The 18,276-nt window shown below is 45.8% G+C and overlaps 1 protein-coding gene across 3 annotated transcripts in view; it reads right to left on the bottom strand.

Moving 5' to 3' along the window:
- MYO1B (myosin IB) overlaps positions 1-18,276 on the bottom strand; it is a 155,424-nt gene that overhangs the window by 79,175 nt on the left and 57,973 nt on the right. For all 3 annotated transcript variants that reach the window (XM_080933416.1, XM_080933417.1, XM_080933418.1), the window contains exon 4: positions 2,547-2,641. In XM_080933416.1, the coding sequence (XP_080789542.1) occupies positions 2,547-2,641 (95 nt within the window). The remainder of the gene's footprint in view (positions 1-2,546; positions 2,642-18,276) is intronic.

The following is an 18,276-nucleotide window of genomic DNA, read 5'->3' as shown; positions in this document are numbered from 1 at the left end:
CCTCACATTGAACAATGGGGATTCACCTGGATATACTGAGACACAAAACATAATTCCTCCTTTAAAAAGACTGCAGAAACTAGCAGAGGAGGACCTGCCAAAGGGGTTGAACCTGTAAGTCAAACACAGGGTTAAAAGCCCTCCATCAGTCTGCACCTGGAGCTAAGGCTCTCCAGAACCAAATCCCGCCCCAAGAGAGCTGAACTCACAGAAGTGATCTTACTCCTAAGATCACGGGCTTAGAGGCCCATGGGAGGGACAAGCTACAGTCAGAGACAGCAAGACCAATTAACACCAGAGAAAACCAGATGGCGAGAGGCAAATGCAAGAACCTAAGAAACAGACCAGTTCTCCTACCACAGCAAGTCCTGGATATGCCAACACACCAGAAGAGCAAGATTTGGATTTAAAACTCACACCTCATGATAATGTTAGAGAACTTTAAGAAAGACATCAATAACTCCCTTAAAGAAATACAAGAGAACACAGGTAAACAGGTTTACTACTCAGCTATTAAAAACAGCAACGTCATGAAATTCTTAGGCAACTAGATGGAACTGGAAAATATCATCCTGAGAGAGGTAACTAACCCAATCACAAAACAACAACAACAAACAACAAAGAAAACCCAACCAACCAGCAAACAAAAACACACATGGCATACACTTACTGATAAGTGGATATTTGCCCAAAAGCTTAGGATACCCAAGATACAATTCACAGACTACATAAAGCTCGAGAAGAAAGACCAAAGTACAGATGCTTCTTAGAAGGGGGAACAAAAATATTTACAGGAGATAAAGTTTGAAACAGAGACTGAAGCAAAGGCCATCCAGAGACTGCCCCACCTGGGGATCCAGCCCATATATAGCCACCAAACCCAGATAGTATTGCTGATGCCAAGTACATACTGACAGGAGCCTGATATAGCTGTCTCCTGAGGCTCTGCCAGATCGTGACAAATACAGAGGTGGATGCTCACAGCCAGCCATTGGACTGAGCACTGGTACACCATTGGAGCAGTTAGAGAAAGGACTGAAGGAGCTGAAGGGATCTACAACCTCATAGGAAGAACAACAATATCAACCAACCAGACCCTGCCCCCCAGAGCTCCTGGGGAATAAACCACCAACCAATGAGCACACATGGAGAGACCCATGGCTTCAGCCACATGTGTAGCAGAGGACAGCATTGTCTGGCATCAAAGGAGAAGAAGCCCTTGGTCTAGTGAAGGCTCGTTTCCCCAGTGTAGGGGAATGCCAGAGTGTTGAGGTGGGAGTGGGTGGGTAGGAGGGGGAGCACCCTCATAGAAGCAGGGGGAGGGGGATGGGCGAGAGGGAAACTGGAAAAGAGGATAAGATTTGAAATGTAAATACATAAAATATCCAATAAAAAAGGGGGGGAGCCATCTATCACCCCAAGGGGTTTGGCTGCCCCATGGGGAGGATTTCACATGGGACGGTCTATAACTAAAATCTCGTCCAACTTATGGTGCTACGGTTGTACGACTAGGGGAGTCCTGCATTTCTGCCCCTTCAGCACTCACACCCTGCACCACAGCCAAAACCATGCAGCCTGTCTACAGAGGGCTCCAGGAAAGAAGCGGACCACCTCACCAGTCACTGGTGAAAACAAGGGGCTGTGTGAAAGAGGAGTCCCTGGAGAAAAGACAAGAAGCCAGCATACAGGAGAAGCTGACTCTGGGAAGCTTTCAAAGCTGAAAGTTTCTTTTCCCAATCAATGAGGACTCAGAAAGCATCAAGTCTAATCACTGGAATAACATCCAAGATGGAAACACTTGAAGACATATGTGCATACTCAGAGGAAGACCAGTTATGGGAGTCTCATCTGTAAGCATTTTACAGGGAGACATAAAAATCTCACTCTGCCCCAACCACTTTTGCCCTGTGTTTTAACAAACAAACAAACAAACAACAAACAAAACCAATGCCTGCTACAGTTTTACCCTTTCCCTGTTTGTCGATAGTACTTCTGAACTGTCCCAGAATCAGACCATTTCCTCATTCAGGACCACACTGGAATCTTTTTACCAGACGCACAGCCTGTCCTTGCAGGCATAGGACAACATCCACACACCCTCAGTTCTTTAGGACCAAAAGACTCTAGAGCAATGGTTCTCAGCCTGTGGGTCACAAACCCTTTGTTGTGTGTTGGGGGGAAGAGGGTCAAATGACCCTTTCCCAGGAGTCACATATCAGACATACATTAGAATTCCTAACAGCAGCAGATTTCCAGTTATGAAGCAGCAGCGAGGGTGACCTTACGGTTGGGAGTCGCTCCAGCATGAGGAGCTGAATTAAAGCGGCACAGCATTGGAAGATTGAGAACCAGGCCGGGACTTGTGCTGGCTGCACCTTCATGGTGCCGAGAGATGAGCTGTCCACAGAACACCAACTGTGGACATCACAGCCACCGCACAGCAGCTGCGGACACCTGGCTCCCAAGGGCCACCAGGCTCCCTCCCTGCTGTCATTCAGCAGCATCTGCCTCCAGAGAGGGCCAGGTCTGTTTGGTGCTGTTCTCACCTGTTTTTCCTGCTCCGCTCTCCCCCGTAATGAGGATGCACTGATCTTTCTCTTGGTCACGGAGGGATCTGTACGCTTCATCTGACAGAGCAAAGCTGCAAGGGAAAACGTGGAGGGATTCAGCAGGTTAGTATGTGCTTATCTAATGATGATGATGATGATGATGATGAGGAGGAGGATGATGATGATGATGATGATGATGATGATGATGATATCTGGTATCTATGGGTCTTCTGAAGGTCTCCATAACTTGCTTCAGGGAACAGGTAAATCATCACATTTTATTTCTTACCAGTTTTTAAAGTATACAAACCAATATATCCATCCTTTCTGGCCCATTTACCTTTTCCCATGAATTCTTTACTAAGCAAATAACATTGATTTATTTAGTTTAAAATGAAATTCTCTCTCTCTCTCTCTCTCTCTCTCTCTCTCTCTCTCTCTCTCTCTCTCTCGTGTGTGTGTGTGTGTGTTTCTATTAAAATCTAGGTAATTCAGAAAACCGAGGAGAAAATGTCACATTGCCATGGTTAATATTGAATTGTATTGTTCAGAGTAATACTCAAGCACTTCAATACAAAAAGCATTATCAACGTATAGAAGCCTCAATATAATAATAGTAATAATAACAACAACAACAATAATAAATCTCTTTTCAAACATTAGCAAAACACATTCAAATACCACCTAGTTGTAACTGTTATGAGGCGAAATACAGAGCTTCACAATGCAAAATGGAACCTAAGACCCACTAGGTACTGTGGAGTTCACAATGGTTCTTGTCCACTGCCTGGTGCCCAGCTTCTCATCCTCACAATGACAGAGCTTCCCCATGGAGACACTGAGGCTGGTCCTCCTGTTGGTCTGTCCCCATGGAGACACTGAGGCTGGTCCTCCTGTTGGTCTGTCCCCATGGAGACACTGAGGCTGGTCCTCCTGTTGGTCTGTCCCCATGGAGACACTGAGGCTGGCCCTCCTGTTGGTCTGTCCCCATCGAGACACTGAGGCTGGCCCTCCTGTTGGTCTGTCCTTCCTCGAGTTTTACTGACAGGACAAATATCCCTCTTTCGTTGAAAACAAACATGAAATAACTCTGGGCAATATGACAAATACTTTGCCCAGTTCCTCCTCCTCATTTGCTAACACACAATTTACTGAAAGTGTGTGGAGAACAAGCTGGGAATATAAAATAATGTTCGGCCTCTTCTGTGAGTTCTGAGTGGAAAACAGACAAGAGACAAATGTACTAATGTGGAGAGCGCTGCAGAGACAGGCAGGGACCCGAGAGGGTAGGACTGGAGTCAGAGAGGAGAAATTTTAAGAGGTGGAAAATTAGTTCCAACAAATGGATTTGCAAGGCAAAGAGCTTCTGGCCATAAACAAAGGCCAGAGTACCAGGGAAGCAGGCAAACACGGGCTCCAGGAGCACCTCCTCACGGCTAGGAGGCAGGGGGGAGAGAGCCAGAGACCCACACAAGGTCCCACTTAGGAACAAAAGACATGCTAACGTCACACTGCAGTGCTGAACCTTTTCCACTGAGTGTGGAAAAGGCAGTGCTGAGAGCTGGGAGCAGTTCCATTGCACTAGGATTTCCCACAACCACATTTAAGCTTACTCATTTTAAATTTCACACTGGCACACACAAGGATACACCACCTACCGCTGGTGTTAAATAACAGAAAGAACTGACCCAGCCGCTGCCTTCAGCTGAGTCATGGTGTGACAAAGGAGCCCGGAGAAAGCAAGCTGTAGGCAGGGAGGCTAGGCACGGAGTTCAAACACAGTGTAAGCGTCCATATCTTATCTCCTGCTAGACTGTTGTGTGAAACCAGAGGCGAGCCGCCCCGCTCTTGCTTTGTAACCTCACGCCAACGCATCTGTGGCCTTGCATGTAGTAAGTAAACTAAGCGTACTGTTAAGTAAGTGCATAAGTAAAGAGAGGCGGACCATGCTATCCCCTTCCACAGTGTAAGCTCCTGCATGGTAGAGGCTTTCTAGCCAGTTAATCCCTGCGTCATACACACGGCTTAAATTCTAATGTGTAACAGGACCAGTGCGAGCCGGGTGGGTGAGCGCTTCTGCTCTTTCTCCGCACAAGGGCAATGCTGGAGTGAGTGAGCTCCTTAAAGCACTAAGTACTCAGTCTCTCCGACCTTACTGCAGGGAAGGAGGGGATGGCTTAGCTCTTCTTCCTCCACTGCGTCCCCTCCCACTTCTCCAACGTCCAGATGATGCCTCAGCAATGTCACTTACAGTGTCATCGTCTTCTTTGGCATGCAAGGCAGGAAAGCACATTACAGTGACTACAAAAGAAGTTTCCTGACCACAGACTCACCGAACTCCTCTTGGATTATCCAATTATCTCTATTGACAGCTCCAGGACTTGGCTTAGCTTTGTTTCTATATTATTATCATTTGATGACCAAATAATGAAAAGTTACTTCAGACAGGAACAACAGCATGTGGCCCATAGGTGCACACACACTAAAAAGGTTAATTCTGCCAGGGATTTACTGTGGGCCAAACACCTCAGCTGAAAACTTACTTTTTTTCCTGTCTGACCAAATAGAAATATAATTATCCCTTACTATCTATGAAGAATATTTTTTTTCTTCCAACATCTTCTGACATTCCTCATCCCAGTTCTCCCTGGCTACCCCAGTGGTGGCTGTTCAAGCCACTTTATATAAAGTGATGTATGTCCAAACAGCCTCTGCCCGGCTCCCGGAATACTTTAAAGTCTCTGGAGGACTTACAATGCTTCCTCCAGCGCCGGTGCTGCAAACAGCCGTGTCGTGTAATAATGGCAAAGGGAGAGGTCTGCACATGTTCAGTGCAAACGTAATTTGCCTTCTTTTGATCCCAGGTTGTGTGAATCCATGGAGACAGAAAACCAACAGCTCTTAACTGCTTTAAGGACTTGATTCATCAAAATAAAAAACTAAAAGGGGGATGTTTCTTCTTTTAAGACTCTGGAAAGTAACTGATTTCTAACCGCCATGAAAATGTACCAAAATATCTGAGCACTTTAAAAGCCGCCTTGCTCTGAGACACGCCCACCTCACTTCACAAAAATGCATGTAAGTCTTACAGATTCAGATCACCGCTTCTTCAAATGAGCACACTCCCTTTTCTGGGAGTACTCCTCTTCCTCCCTGGCTACTCGGCACACACCCGTCCCCAAGGCCACCATTTATAAACTGAAACCATATGCCAGGCCTCCAAACCTCTCTATGATTAAAAAAAAACCTAAATAAAACTCTAGGGAAGCGTCAGCTAAAAGCGGTGGTGACCCACATGCTTCCCGTTATTCTGTGACTTGTCGGCCTCACTTGCCACACACAGGGATGAGCCGTTCTGAGTGGACGAAGATAGCACAGGGAGGAGCCTGCTTTTCGCCAGACCCCAAGAAAAGTAGGGATTCCTCCAGCTCTTCCGCTCTGCAGTTGAGCCTGAAGAGTGAGAGCAACCTGGCGTTCCCAAGACTTCCGGATCAGCTGCCTAGCTGCTTCCTGGGCACCAAACATTGCCCAGAGCACCAAGAGACATCCACGGTGCATTTTCAAACAGCTCTGTCCATTAGCATGTTTCAGAAGTCTGCCATCTTCTGTGACGGTAGAATGCTGGGTTGCAACGCTGCAAAGAGCCCGGCTGGTAGTTAAGTTCCTCCTCTGCCTTATTTCTACTGGAGAGTGTTAATCACAGTGGCTGCCCTGGTCATCAGGGGCAATGGCAGGGTTTCCCTCTCCACAGTCTTCACTCTCCACCCTGCCATTTCCTTGCTAAGTTGGTTTCACCTCAAGTGCGCAGCAGAAACAAAGCCTGAGCTACTCTCATCCAACATGACACCGCCGCTAGCTAGGCACAATGCCCGAGAGTAGTCCAGGGTTTAGTGTCTCTGGCTCGCCCAAATGAGTGGCTCAGAAACACACCCAGTCTGTTTCAAAAAAACTCTCCTGAACTGAGATAAATGATTCTACCCTCCTCTTTCAAATGCTTGTTTTCTAAGGCTCTCAAAATGGCATTTCCTCCCCTGTGATCCTGAATCCCAGAGTTGTTCAACCACCTAAGGAATTCCCCTTCTCTACTCTGCTGTCTTCAAATAGCTCAGACTGACACTCTCCTCTAGAACTAAAATCCCAACTGTCTCTTGCCATTTCCAGTTCTAGTTCAGCTCTGATGTCTCAGTGTTTCTAAACTAAATTACCAACTCCCCCCAAAAAATGGCTTAAAAATGCCTAAGTTCCAGCTCTAAATCTAACTTAATTTCAGCCTGATCAAGAGGCAAGGCAGCCTCCAAGAAGACTTAAAAGAGAAGAAAAGGGAGAAACTTCAGAGTTTATGTTTGCTGAGGAAGAGTCCCTAGGTCGGCTTCCTTGTAAAATACTTTGGAAATACCTTTATGCACTTAAGTGTCTTAGACTGTCTTCCCCTTGGGACATATCACCTTGTTGCCAATCAGTGTTCCATCCATCCGTCCGCCAGAGTCACTCTACCACACCACAAGGGGCAGCCTCGTCCTCACAGGGTCGAACTCTTGCCTCGGGCAGTTTTACCGTCACTACGCGTTAACCTAACCGTTAACTTCTCTGTGGACTGTAGCTGTATCCTCATAACCACCCTGGTTAGCATCCTGACAATCCAAGATTCAGCGGAAGAGAAGACAAAGAGCAAAGCAAGCCTCCCTCAAAAGAAGGAGGAGCAAGAAGCCCAGGGGAAGGGGGAGGGAAGGAAGGACATAAAGGCAGGTGCAGGGCGTGGGGGGCTCAGCACATGCTCTCTAGCGCGGCTCTGTAACCGTCTGGGAATCTCAGAGTTGAAGGAGGTCTATGCAAACCCCCAAACTACAAAATGATGCAGGGTTACAACTGGATTTTTTTTAAATTACTTCTTAAAACCTGGGTAAGAAAAACAAAATCAGAGGGAACAGAGAACAGTAAGTGAGCAGTGGGGTGGCTCAGCAGGCCAAGTGGTGGTGCCTGCCAGACAAGAGCGGGGCCCTGCAGACTGAGGCAAGAGAAACTCCATGGGATCTATGAGAGTACCCCAAGCAAAGATCCTGAACCGGCCATCCTCTGTACCCAGGAAAAGACCTTCGACCAACAGTTTGTCCTGCCTGTAGAATATGCTGGGACCAAAGACAGCATCACTGTCATCAAAGACACCAGAAAGACTCCAGCAACTGATGGTCGCAAATGCAGACTCCCAGTCTGCTGAGTGTGGAAGTCCTGCGGAGGAGCAGGAAGAGGTGGAGAAGCCAGAGGTGTCGGGGACACACCATGAGGACACAACCTACACATCAACTGACCAGGACTCATGGGAACTTGAGAGACCAGGGGGCCCGGATGGGTCTTACTGAGGTCCTCTGCATATATGTTATGGCTGAGTAGTTGTTGTGGGACTCGTAACAGTGGGAGCAGAAGGGAGGCTGGCCCTGACTCTCCTGTATACCAATGGGACCCTTTTCCTCCTACCGGGTTCCCTTGTCCAGCCTTGATGTGACAGTGTGTGCCTCCTCTTATTGTAGCTTATTCTGATTGGCTGGCGTCCCTGGGAAGCCTGCTCTTTTCTGAGAAGAGGTGGGATATGGAAGAGAAAGGATGGTGGGGGGGGAACCACAGTTGGAATATAAGAGAAATGAATAATAATAAAAAAAATACTTTTACAAAGAATGCAGCCCTGGATTGGATTCCCAGCACCACACAAACCAGCCATCCAGTGCCACCTCATAAGGAGCAGTCTCGTTTACAGTGTGGTGCTTTTGCTTAGGACAGTTTTACTGCACGCTGGCCGAGGCCAGCACAGCTGCTCAAGAGGTGGAGGCGGCAGGTTCAGTTCACCGCCGCCCCCCTGCGCCCGACCCCGTCTCAAACAAACACAGAAGGTAAACTGAGTCAATCATGGCATTTGAGAATGGATACGAAAGAACAAGTCAAGACATGCTGCCCACAGAAACTGTATTTAAAAGAACTGCTTTTTTAAAATTCTGTTTTGAGTTTTTAAAAAGGAACTATAATTTTTCCCCTATATCTAAACTTGGAGAAAGCCCCAAACTGCCACCCCAATAGAAGAAAAGTATCATACGACAGTACAGCAAAAGACAGTGGCACTAAAATGTATTTTTAATGATCCATCTCTATAATTTTCTAGAAGTACTTCAGCTCATTTAAGCCCTAAGCTCATATACATTCATAGCCTAAATATTCTTTGGGCTGCATTTTAACTGGCAAAGGTTGTGTCTCTCCTGGCCACCAGATAGACAAAATATCACTGTGGTGAGTCAAAATGAAGCCATGTGTTCTGCACGGAGAAAAGCAGAACATGAAATACAGGTCAGAGGCCCAGCTTTGGAGCAAGACGGGACACACAGGCTCGACGCTTTCTCCAGACCAGGTCTGCCACCCGGAAAACAAGCTCCCATTGCCATGCACTGGCCGCTAACCTCCGTGTTCACGGATTCATGATCTCCTGTCACTCAAAAGTAAATGCTAATCCTTACAGTCAGGTGTAAACACTTAAGAGGACAAAAATCACAGTACTTCACGGGCTTACATTTCAAGGCATGATAAAATACCCACATGACTCGACTGCATACTCTAACCACTGAGCACTAGATTTAATAAGCAATGTTTTCTAGCTGAAGAGCACACATGCTAGTTAAAAAAAAAAATCCTGCTTAACTGACAGTATTAACTCAGAGGCAGACAGCTTGCCTAGCATGCTTGTGGCCCTGGGGTTCAACTGCCAGCACTAAAATTAATTAATTGGGTAATTAATTAATTAAAATAGTTGTTCTTTTGAGATTTTAGAAATTTATATTACAATGCCCTTAGTACAAAAATGCTGAGGGTCACATCATATCCAGAGCATTTAGACCCCATTATCAAAATCATAATGGACACCTATAGCTGGTTGAGGCCCAGCAGAACAAACACCATGAACGCCTGTCCCCTGTCACACAGATGGCGATAATGGGAGCTGGATGGTGGGATGAACCGGCGACGGTTCCCTTCGTAAGTGATTGAAAAGCCAGGGCTGGAGACAGGGCACCAGGAAGCAGCTAAGAGGCCTGGGGAGACTAAACCTCAGGGAAGAGTAACAACTGGATCCAGCTTTGAAGCCACATCAGCCTTGTGGACAGGAAGCAGCACTTTGGAATTTAAATGTAAATGGGACGTGCTGCAGAGGATGGCGTTCAGAAAAGCTGATCTGTTCTAAAGACAACTATAGCCAGAAAGTCTGGGGCACCAACGTGCTAGCACAGGGTAGAAGAGTCCTCCTCGCTAGCAGCATTCTTCCTGGACTTGGAAAGAGGTCAAAAGAGACAAACTCTGCTACTATAGAGAAGGCAAGGAAGCGGGGTGGCCCATCTCACTCTTCAATCACTAACGTGCAAGTGTGTGCAGAGGCAGGGACAAGGTCATTTACAAGGGCTGGGTCCCTGGTGCGCTCCCCACAGATGAGGCACTTAGAGTGGGGGCTCTAAAGCCCTCCCAAGGCCTAAAAACAGGAAAAGGCCTCACAGTCCCAGGAGATTGGTAACAAACAGACAATGTACTTCCTAACATCCAGAAAACACAGAGAGGAAAAGTGGCTTTGGCTAGGGAAGCATGGAAAATTGCAAGACCTGAACCCTAAGCCACAAGCAAGGCCAGAGGCCAGGGGGAACCAGAGGAAATTATCGGGGCTAGGAGGAAATTACCTTATTTCCCCTCTTGAAAAATGAGCAAAACACACATCTCAGAGGAAAGAACCAGGCTCTTAATTCAAACCCAATTAGACCTCGGGTAATTTTGGTATCCCTTCCAATAAGGAAGTTCTAGCAATTGTCTTTTATTTCCCAATTCTCATTAAAATAATCACAGCCACAGGAACAGTCTTTCCAGCTCAAGGTAAACACAGCTTAAACAATTTTTTTTTTTGGCACAAATATGGCAGAACTTTAAATGCATTATTAATTCACTCATTCCGAGTCTGCGCAGTCACAGCCAGCTTCTATGACCTTATTACAGGTAACTAAGTCTGGAGACTTATCCTAGAAGAGTCTGTCAAAGACTCACCCTAACCAAACTCTGCTTTATTAACTGGCTCTCAGGCGTACATCCCAAATGTTTAGGTTGTTCAGAAAGGCAAATCCACCATGTCTCCACATTCCAATATAAACTCTAAGGACCTTGTGCAGCTGCTGGGTCCAGAAGGCATAAGGACATCACAGCTTCACATTAGCCATGTGGGCCACAGGAAGACGCCGGGAGACCCTGCATGCTAAGATTTGCAAGGAGATCTGACCACGGTAGTCAGAGATTCTGTGTGGAGGAGATGTCGTTTGAACTAGAACCCCAAGTACATGTGTTTTTTGTTTTTGTTTTTGTTTTTTGGGGGGGGGGAGTTAAAAAAAGTCCTCAACAGAAAGGAAGTACACCTGTCCTGCCTCTGCGATCAGAGCAAGCCCTGAACAATGTCTGAAATGTGGCAGGTGCTCAGCAAAGACCTGGGGCGCCAAATAGAGCTAATGACTCTGTTCACATCAAAGTTGAAAGAACAGGTAAGTAGCTACCTCACAAGGCCCTAAGTTAGTTCTGTCCCCCAAATCATGGCTTGAAAGATGTCTACAAAGTTGTATGTGTTTTGCTCAATCACAAAGAGTAGCAACAGTAGCAAGTCTCAGGATTTCCCAGGCAGCCAGACCTAGCCTAAAAGGAAAAAAGGGCAGCCCAAGAGGCTCTCTTCCAATGCACAAGGTTTTATACTCATCTATTCAAATTAGGATGCAAACCTGGCACGGATCACTTAGACTTCCGTGTCTTAATTTTATAGAGGGAAATATATTGGAGTTGAAGGGTGGAGCCAGAGGACCGCAATTAAGGCATGGAGAAAGAAGCCTGTGTCACTAGACAATGAGGCTCCAGACTCAAGCCGTTTCAGGGTCTCCTGATGTGGGCATGTCCTTCTGGAAACGCTCACTTCCTTTCGTTACTCCAGAGACTGATCTCCTCCATGGAAGCAGGGCTTCAGTCACAAACTGAGGCAAGTTCAAGTTTCCAGGTCTGTTCTGCCCATTATTTGGTTGCTATGTTTTATGGTTATTTTTTTTTTTTCTTTAAAAAAAAAGTGCTAAAATGCCTACATATCAAAAAGTCTACCACGTAGGCACCAGTAGACCCCGAAAGCCACAGACACACCCGCCTGCTTCCCCACGGTTTTCCTCTGCCACGAAGGAGCAATTCTGAAAACAAACAGGCACTCCCTCCTGGAGAGTCTTAGTAACCCTCCTCTCTGCAGCCTGGCTAAGGAGTTCCTGCAGGTTAGGATACAGCCATGCCTAATGATCAAGGACACGCACTGCAAGACTTAACATGGACACAGGAGTGCTCTCACCCAGAGGGCCTCAAACCTTTTTTTTTTTGGGGGGGGGGGCTTTGGGGGGGGCACGGTGTTATATACAACATAAAGCTCCAAAGCGAACCCAAATACACAGCTCTGCGTGAAAGCCTCCACACAGCACTATGCACAAGTGACTGTTTAAAAAAAAATCATGAGAAATACCCACAATCAGAGTACATATGTGTCATGATTTGGCTATGCTTGGCCAAGGGAGTGACACTATTTAAAGGTGTGGCCTTGTTGGAGTGGGTGTGTCACTGTGGGTGTGGCCTTAAGACCCTCACCCTAGCTGCTTGGCAATCAGTCTTACACTAGCAGCCCTCAGAAGAAGATGTAGAACTCTCAGCTCCTGCCTGGATGCTGCCATGCTCCTGTCTTGATACTGGACTGAACCTCTGAACCTGTAAGCCAGCCCCAATTAAATGTTATCTTTATAAGACTTGCCTTGGTCATGGTGTCTGCTCACAGCAGTAAAACCCTAAGACAATATGGTGCCTGAGAAAAGACATACTTGGATCTGGAAGTCGTCAAACTGAGCATCCCACGCCTGCCTTGTCAGGACACAGAATCTGAGAAGAGATCTGGCCTTAAAAGCCTGTGAGAAACTGTTACCTATATCCACTTAACCTAAGATTTCAGGATAAAGTAAGACCTGAAAGCTACTAACAATCTGACCAGAACAGTGCCATAGGAACAGAAGGCCCTGGTCAAGGGCAGCCTTACCACCCCGAGGTACTCCAGAGACAGGCACACAGTATATGCCATGCACAGCACCTAGGAACCTTTCTGATACAGAAAGGAAGTTCGATGCACGTTTATGCCCTCAAAACAAAAGTTCCCAGTGTGCGCAACCAGATGCAGACAGTGATGCAATCACTAGGCTGCCCAGGTCCCTTAAGTTCCTGCCCTGCGTCTGTCAGTCATGCTCTGACCCCTCTCCTGCACCCTCTCTATATGTCTACCCTACTGCTTCTTCAACATATATGGCGTCAGCTGGGAGGACTTCTTGTTTAGTTTTTCTTTCCCTACACAGCATATTAGGCAGAATAAATTGCTAAACGGGTACCTGACATCTTTTTCCCATCTTATTAGTAAACAGAAAACTAAACAGAAAACTTTATTTTAATTTTATAATTATAATAATTTTATAATAATTGTAATTTATCTCAAAATGACCCCCCACAAAAAAAAAAAGAAATCAAAAGAAATATTACTTGGGTCTTCATATGTAAGTACAACTCATGTGTGTTCAGGAAAAAGAAACCTGGTGTGGTGGCGCTGGCCTGGTAACCACAGGACTTGGGAGGACTGTCTCCTCCACGCCGGCTTGGGTTACACAGAGAGTCTACGCTTAAAAGCTTAAACAGAAGAAGAAACCTTTATAGAAGTTGGCCTCTCTTTTACTCTCTCAAAACAAATTATTAAAGTGGTTTGGGGTAGGGGAGGTGGCAATTCTCGGCAATACTAATGTCTATAAATGCTGTTTGAAGTCAGGGGCAAAGAGGCACCTAAAACCTACCTGTTCACGGCAACCAAAACATGGTTCGCACCGCTGACACCCACCAGTCATCACTGGGCTAATTCTTGAAGGCAAGAGGCGTTAGTCACCTCAGGGCCAGCAGATATCATGTAGCCTCCTATACCCCTTAGCTGAGGATGCCTTTTCTGAGCTCCCACACACACCCCAAAAATGTAAGGACACTTCTCCATGCCCCCCTTGGACAAATGGTCACTTTAAACCTAATCTCTGGCCAGTATTTACCAAGTGTCTGCAGCTCAGGCTTCACCCTGCTTGAGAGGAAGTGTAAAAATGGCAACAAGGCTGCCAACACCCAACCCAACCCCTACCTCTCAGACCCTCCGGTCCCAGGATCTCACTTAGTCATCCACATCTTCTTAAACACTGACTGTGGCTGTTCTCCTCTGCCTTCCTCCAGTGAGGCCTCCGCTGAAGGAAGGCAGGCACCTCCATGTTCTCCCAGGAAGTCACAAGGACTTGCGGAAAATGGCACTCGGAATTTTTGCTGGAAAATACATCTTCAAAGACACCAAGTCTTTGTTATGACTCCTGGGCACTGCCTAGAAAAACTATGGTGGTGGCCCTGGCTCCTCATGATGGCCACTGAGACTTGACGTGCTGCTGAGTCCAATCATCTTAGTGGCATATCCCAGAAGAGCAGCAGAGGACTCTCACCAACAGCAAGATCAGCAGCAAGAAAGAAGTTAGAACAAAGCCACCTATCCCTGACTCAACACCAGTGCCTCTTTCAATCCTATCAAGAGTCATACAGAAATACACGCATAGGCACATGCACACACTACACACATGCACAAACATGAACTCTCTCACACACACTACACACATGCACACACCACACACATGTGCACATGCACACACATACAAACTCTCTCTCTCTGTCTCTCTCTCTCTCACACACACACACAGACACACACACACACACACACACACACACGCTCACACCCTGATGTGTACTATCAACACTACTGAGATAAAATCCCATTTAGTAGTAACTACAGCCTGCCTACAGAGTGTATGATTGCCAACTAGTGCTGGTCTAGAGAAAACAAAGCTGCAATATACCATAAAAGCCATTTACTCACGTAAGTTATGATAAAATGCCACTATTATTCAGTGTGGCCTGCATTTGACCTGGGCACGGTGTTGTGCACCTCTAGTCCCAGCCATTCGGATGACTGAAGAAGGAGTTTGAATTCAGACTTGACTGTCATAGAGCTCACTGCTGAATGCATGGATGGATGGATGGATGGATGGATGGATGGGTGGGTGGGTGGGTGGGTGGGTGGGTGGATGGATGAATGGATGGATGGATGGATGAATGAATAAATTAAGAGCTGTCTTTTACTAACAGCAGATTACAAGTATTCTATGCCCTTACCTAGAGTGCAATCTTCAGGGATCTACAGATTGCCCAAATCCCAAGAAGAAAATACACCTAAACTGAAACCTGTCAGATTGCTCAGCTGGTGGAAATACGGTGACCTATGTATTCTTTGCATTCTGCACTGTCAGGATGTCACTGGGATTCATCTACAGACACATCAGCATCCCATAAGAACCCCATGTCTTGCTGCTCTTCTAGACCCTACATATTCAGGGGCATTTATGGTGGTTCAAGGGAAGCCCAGATCCATCTGAACAAGCACCTTAGATGCTTCACCACCCACAATCCCGTGCGAGTGGGCCCTCCCTGTTCACACTGCTCTAGAGCTTTCTTACACACAGAAGCTGACTTAAACATCTCATAGACTTGCCCTTTCCAAACTCTGTACTAGAAGTGTCGGTGTTGCATTCCTGTGTCATGACACCATTTTCTACAAGGAAGTTATGGGAGATATTCATGACGATGTCCTGCATGACCCACGTCCCCTAAGAGAAAGCTCCTTTTAACCCACAAGAAGAACTTTCACTCTCTTGAAAAACAAGACTCTTTAATCCCACAGGCAAAACTAACTGGATGACTGATCATATCTCCCCTTCTGCGCCCACAAGAAAATGAAAAGGGTGACTTCAGTTACTACAGGAACATCATGGTAGCTTTTCCTAGGTCTCGGCTACTGTTTACATCCCCAGTGCTCTGAGGCTACTGAACTGATCCCATTAACTGTAAAATCGTAAGTTGTCTTCAGTCAACTCTACGAGATGAAGAATAGTTAGTCAAAACCATTGATTCCACAGGAACTACATGCCTACATGCAGATTTTCTTTCTTTGGGGGGAGGGAGAGTACTGAAGGCTGGCTACATGGATGGACACACACGCATGTCTACATTCACATGCACACCCACACACTTACCACATAAAGAAGCTACACTTCAAAATTTAGTACATTGCTAAGAAGTCTGAGACCCTACTGTTCTGACTGCTATCATAGAAACCAGAAGACTCGGGGTAAGTCTCTGAGATAGACTCGCTTGTCTTCTCAAAGCACATGTCTGGTCTTGACTTGAAACCACCCACCTCCTGTCCACATCTCCAGCATTATTGTCCTTTCTTCCTTGTGTTTGTCATTACTTGTTTGTTTTCCAGTTTCCACATTCAGGGAACTGCACAGTGGGATACATCTGGAGTCTGACAGACATCGGAAAAAACATTTTCACGATCACAGTATCAGCCTGGCTGGGTAAGCATTCTTTTTTCTTTTCTTCTTGACCAAAAAAACAAACTAAATTCTTCTGTGGGACTTTCTAACAGTTTTACTTCTTCATCATCTGTGTTTGGCTACAGCCATATTTGGAAAGGAAAATTCAATTTACGCTGTCCTTAAACACAGCTTTAGACTCCCAAGTGCAGAGGAAATTGACTTGTACAGATCTGCCATCGTCTGGGAAGAGTGGGATCTAAAAACATTGACACTGCACTGGCTTCAGACTCCAAGCTGGTTAGAGCCATGGTGCCAAAACCCCGTAGATGAATATGTGGTAAAACAGAAGGCATCAGCACCTCAGAGTCTGAAACTCCTAATAAAAATACCAGTTCCAAGAAAATCAATAAGGGATTTGTGCCCAAACCAGATCTACTGCAGTAATGTACCAGGCATTTAGCCACATCGTCAAATAATAACATAAAGTTAATCCATTCTATAAATAGCAACTCACTGTGGCATTGCTAAAAACCTTTGTTCCTAATAATCCAAAGTTAGCATTATCTATTCCGAACAGTAGTGAGAGACAAAGAGATACAAGCAGAAACATGGAAAATGAGCCAATGGTTTTATTTCTGTAAGAATATATTCAAATGAGATTAAAATGGAAATACGAAAATACACTGATTAGAGTTATAAGAAAAGCATTTGAAATGTTTTAAGAGCACACTCTTACTAAAATATACCATCCTGCTTACGCTGAAATCTATGCAGAAGCTTTGACAGGGCTCCTATGAGCCGAGTTAACAAACAGTAACAACTATACACTAATGACGTAGGAGGCAGGGGCCGGGGTGAGACACACACTACATCCCACCTTGTGCTGTTTGCTGGCACAAGGGGAGAATGGTTCCCAGCCTCCGCTGCAGTTACAGTGAGCCACCATGACTAAGCACAGGCGGACGAGGAAGGCCCAGACAAGCTCTTCTCTTCCGTCTCTAGCTCCAGAGGTGATAGAAGCAGGTTGGAAGATAGCCTGAGGACAGCTCTGTGACACATTTCAGACTGGGTCAGCATTTGGAAACAACCACTGTCATGGCAAGCCTTAGTCACAAGCTAATCCCCTTATGCCCCTCCCTTACACTCCATTACTAGATCAAGCACACTATAATCTTGAATTTTCACTACTATAGAGATTTGTCGACAGTCAGAGCAGAGTAGCTGAACATTAAAAGCAGGTATTTCCTGACTCCATTACCACATACCTAAAAGTAAGGCACATGTATCTGATACAAAATATTAGAATTTCTATTAATCGTGACTTAAGAGGTTTGAATTCATGTTTGTATGTGTGTCTCATAAGGTGATGCATTAGAACATTGGTAACAAGCGTACTAGGTGCATGTTAAGACCAGTGACCACGAAGCAACTAAGGAAGGGTAACATTTTATCCCCACTTGGAGATGTCTACTCCTGTAAAAGCCCAGTACATAAATAGAAAACACTGATCTAGATCAGACAATGCACAGTAAAGAACCGTAAGATCACAGCACCGTGCCTGGTAAGGGCGGAAGTGTCAGCTTCTTGCCCCAGACAGTACACAGGGCTGCTGCGTGTTGTCTACAGACTGTGGCAAGAAGCAGGGACTGGAAGGTAGGCCAGAAGAGGCTAGTGATGAAACAGACTTGTATCAGACAATTCCATTTCCAGAGCCAGACTCTTTCCCTAGGACATATTTTAATTCTCAAAGTGATATTCATGATCAGTGTTATCCATGTGCAATCATCAAAAATAAAAACAAGAAACAAAACAAGTAAGTCCAGTGAATGATAAACAAGTTTCCAGTTGTAAAAGCCATGGTACCTTAACTACGTGCCTGCAGGACAAAGTTTGCCATTTCCCACCCTAGACACAAAGCTATTAGATGAAAGCTGCATTAGGAAAAGGAAGCAGTGCTCAAAGCAGTAGGTATCATTTTCTGAGGGTTTTAGGAACAATGCCCAGAAAGCACACATGCAGATCTCCACACTTCCTCTTCCTTCTACCCCAGGTTCCAGGTAATGAGTAACCAGACAGCAATGACTCACCCATCTAACGTCATCTTAAACAGCTACGTGTGCTCAGTTTACAAATCACACCTTCTGTGCCTTTATACTTAGCAACGCTTTCATGAATCTGTATGGCCTTGGGTGAGAATGTTCCATTAGAAATGCCTGGTTTTG

Source organism: Micromys minutus (assembly GCF_963924665.1).
Source record: "Micromys minutus genome assembly, chromosome: 19".
Taxonomy (NCBI): Eukaryota; Metazoa; Chordata; class Mammalia; order Rodentia; family Muridae; genus Micromys; species Micromys minutus.
Note: the sequence above shows the minus strand (reverse complement) of the source record. Positions and strands in the feature narration are given on the sequence as shown.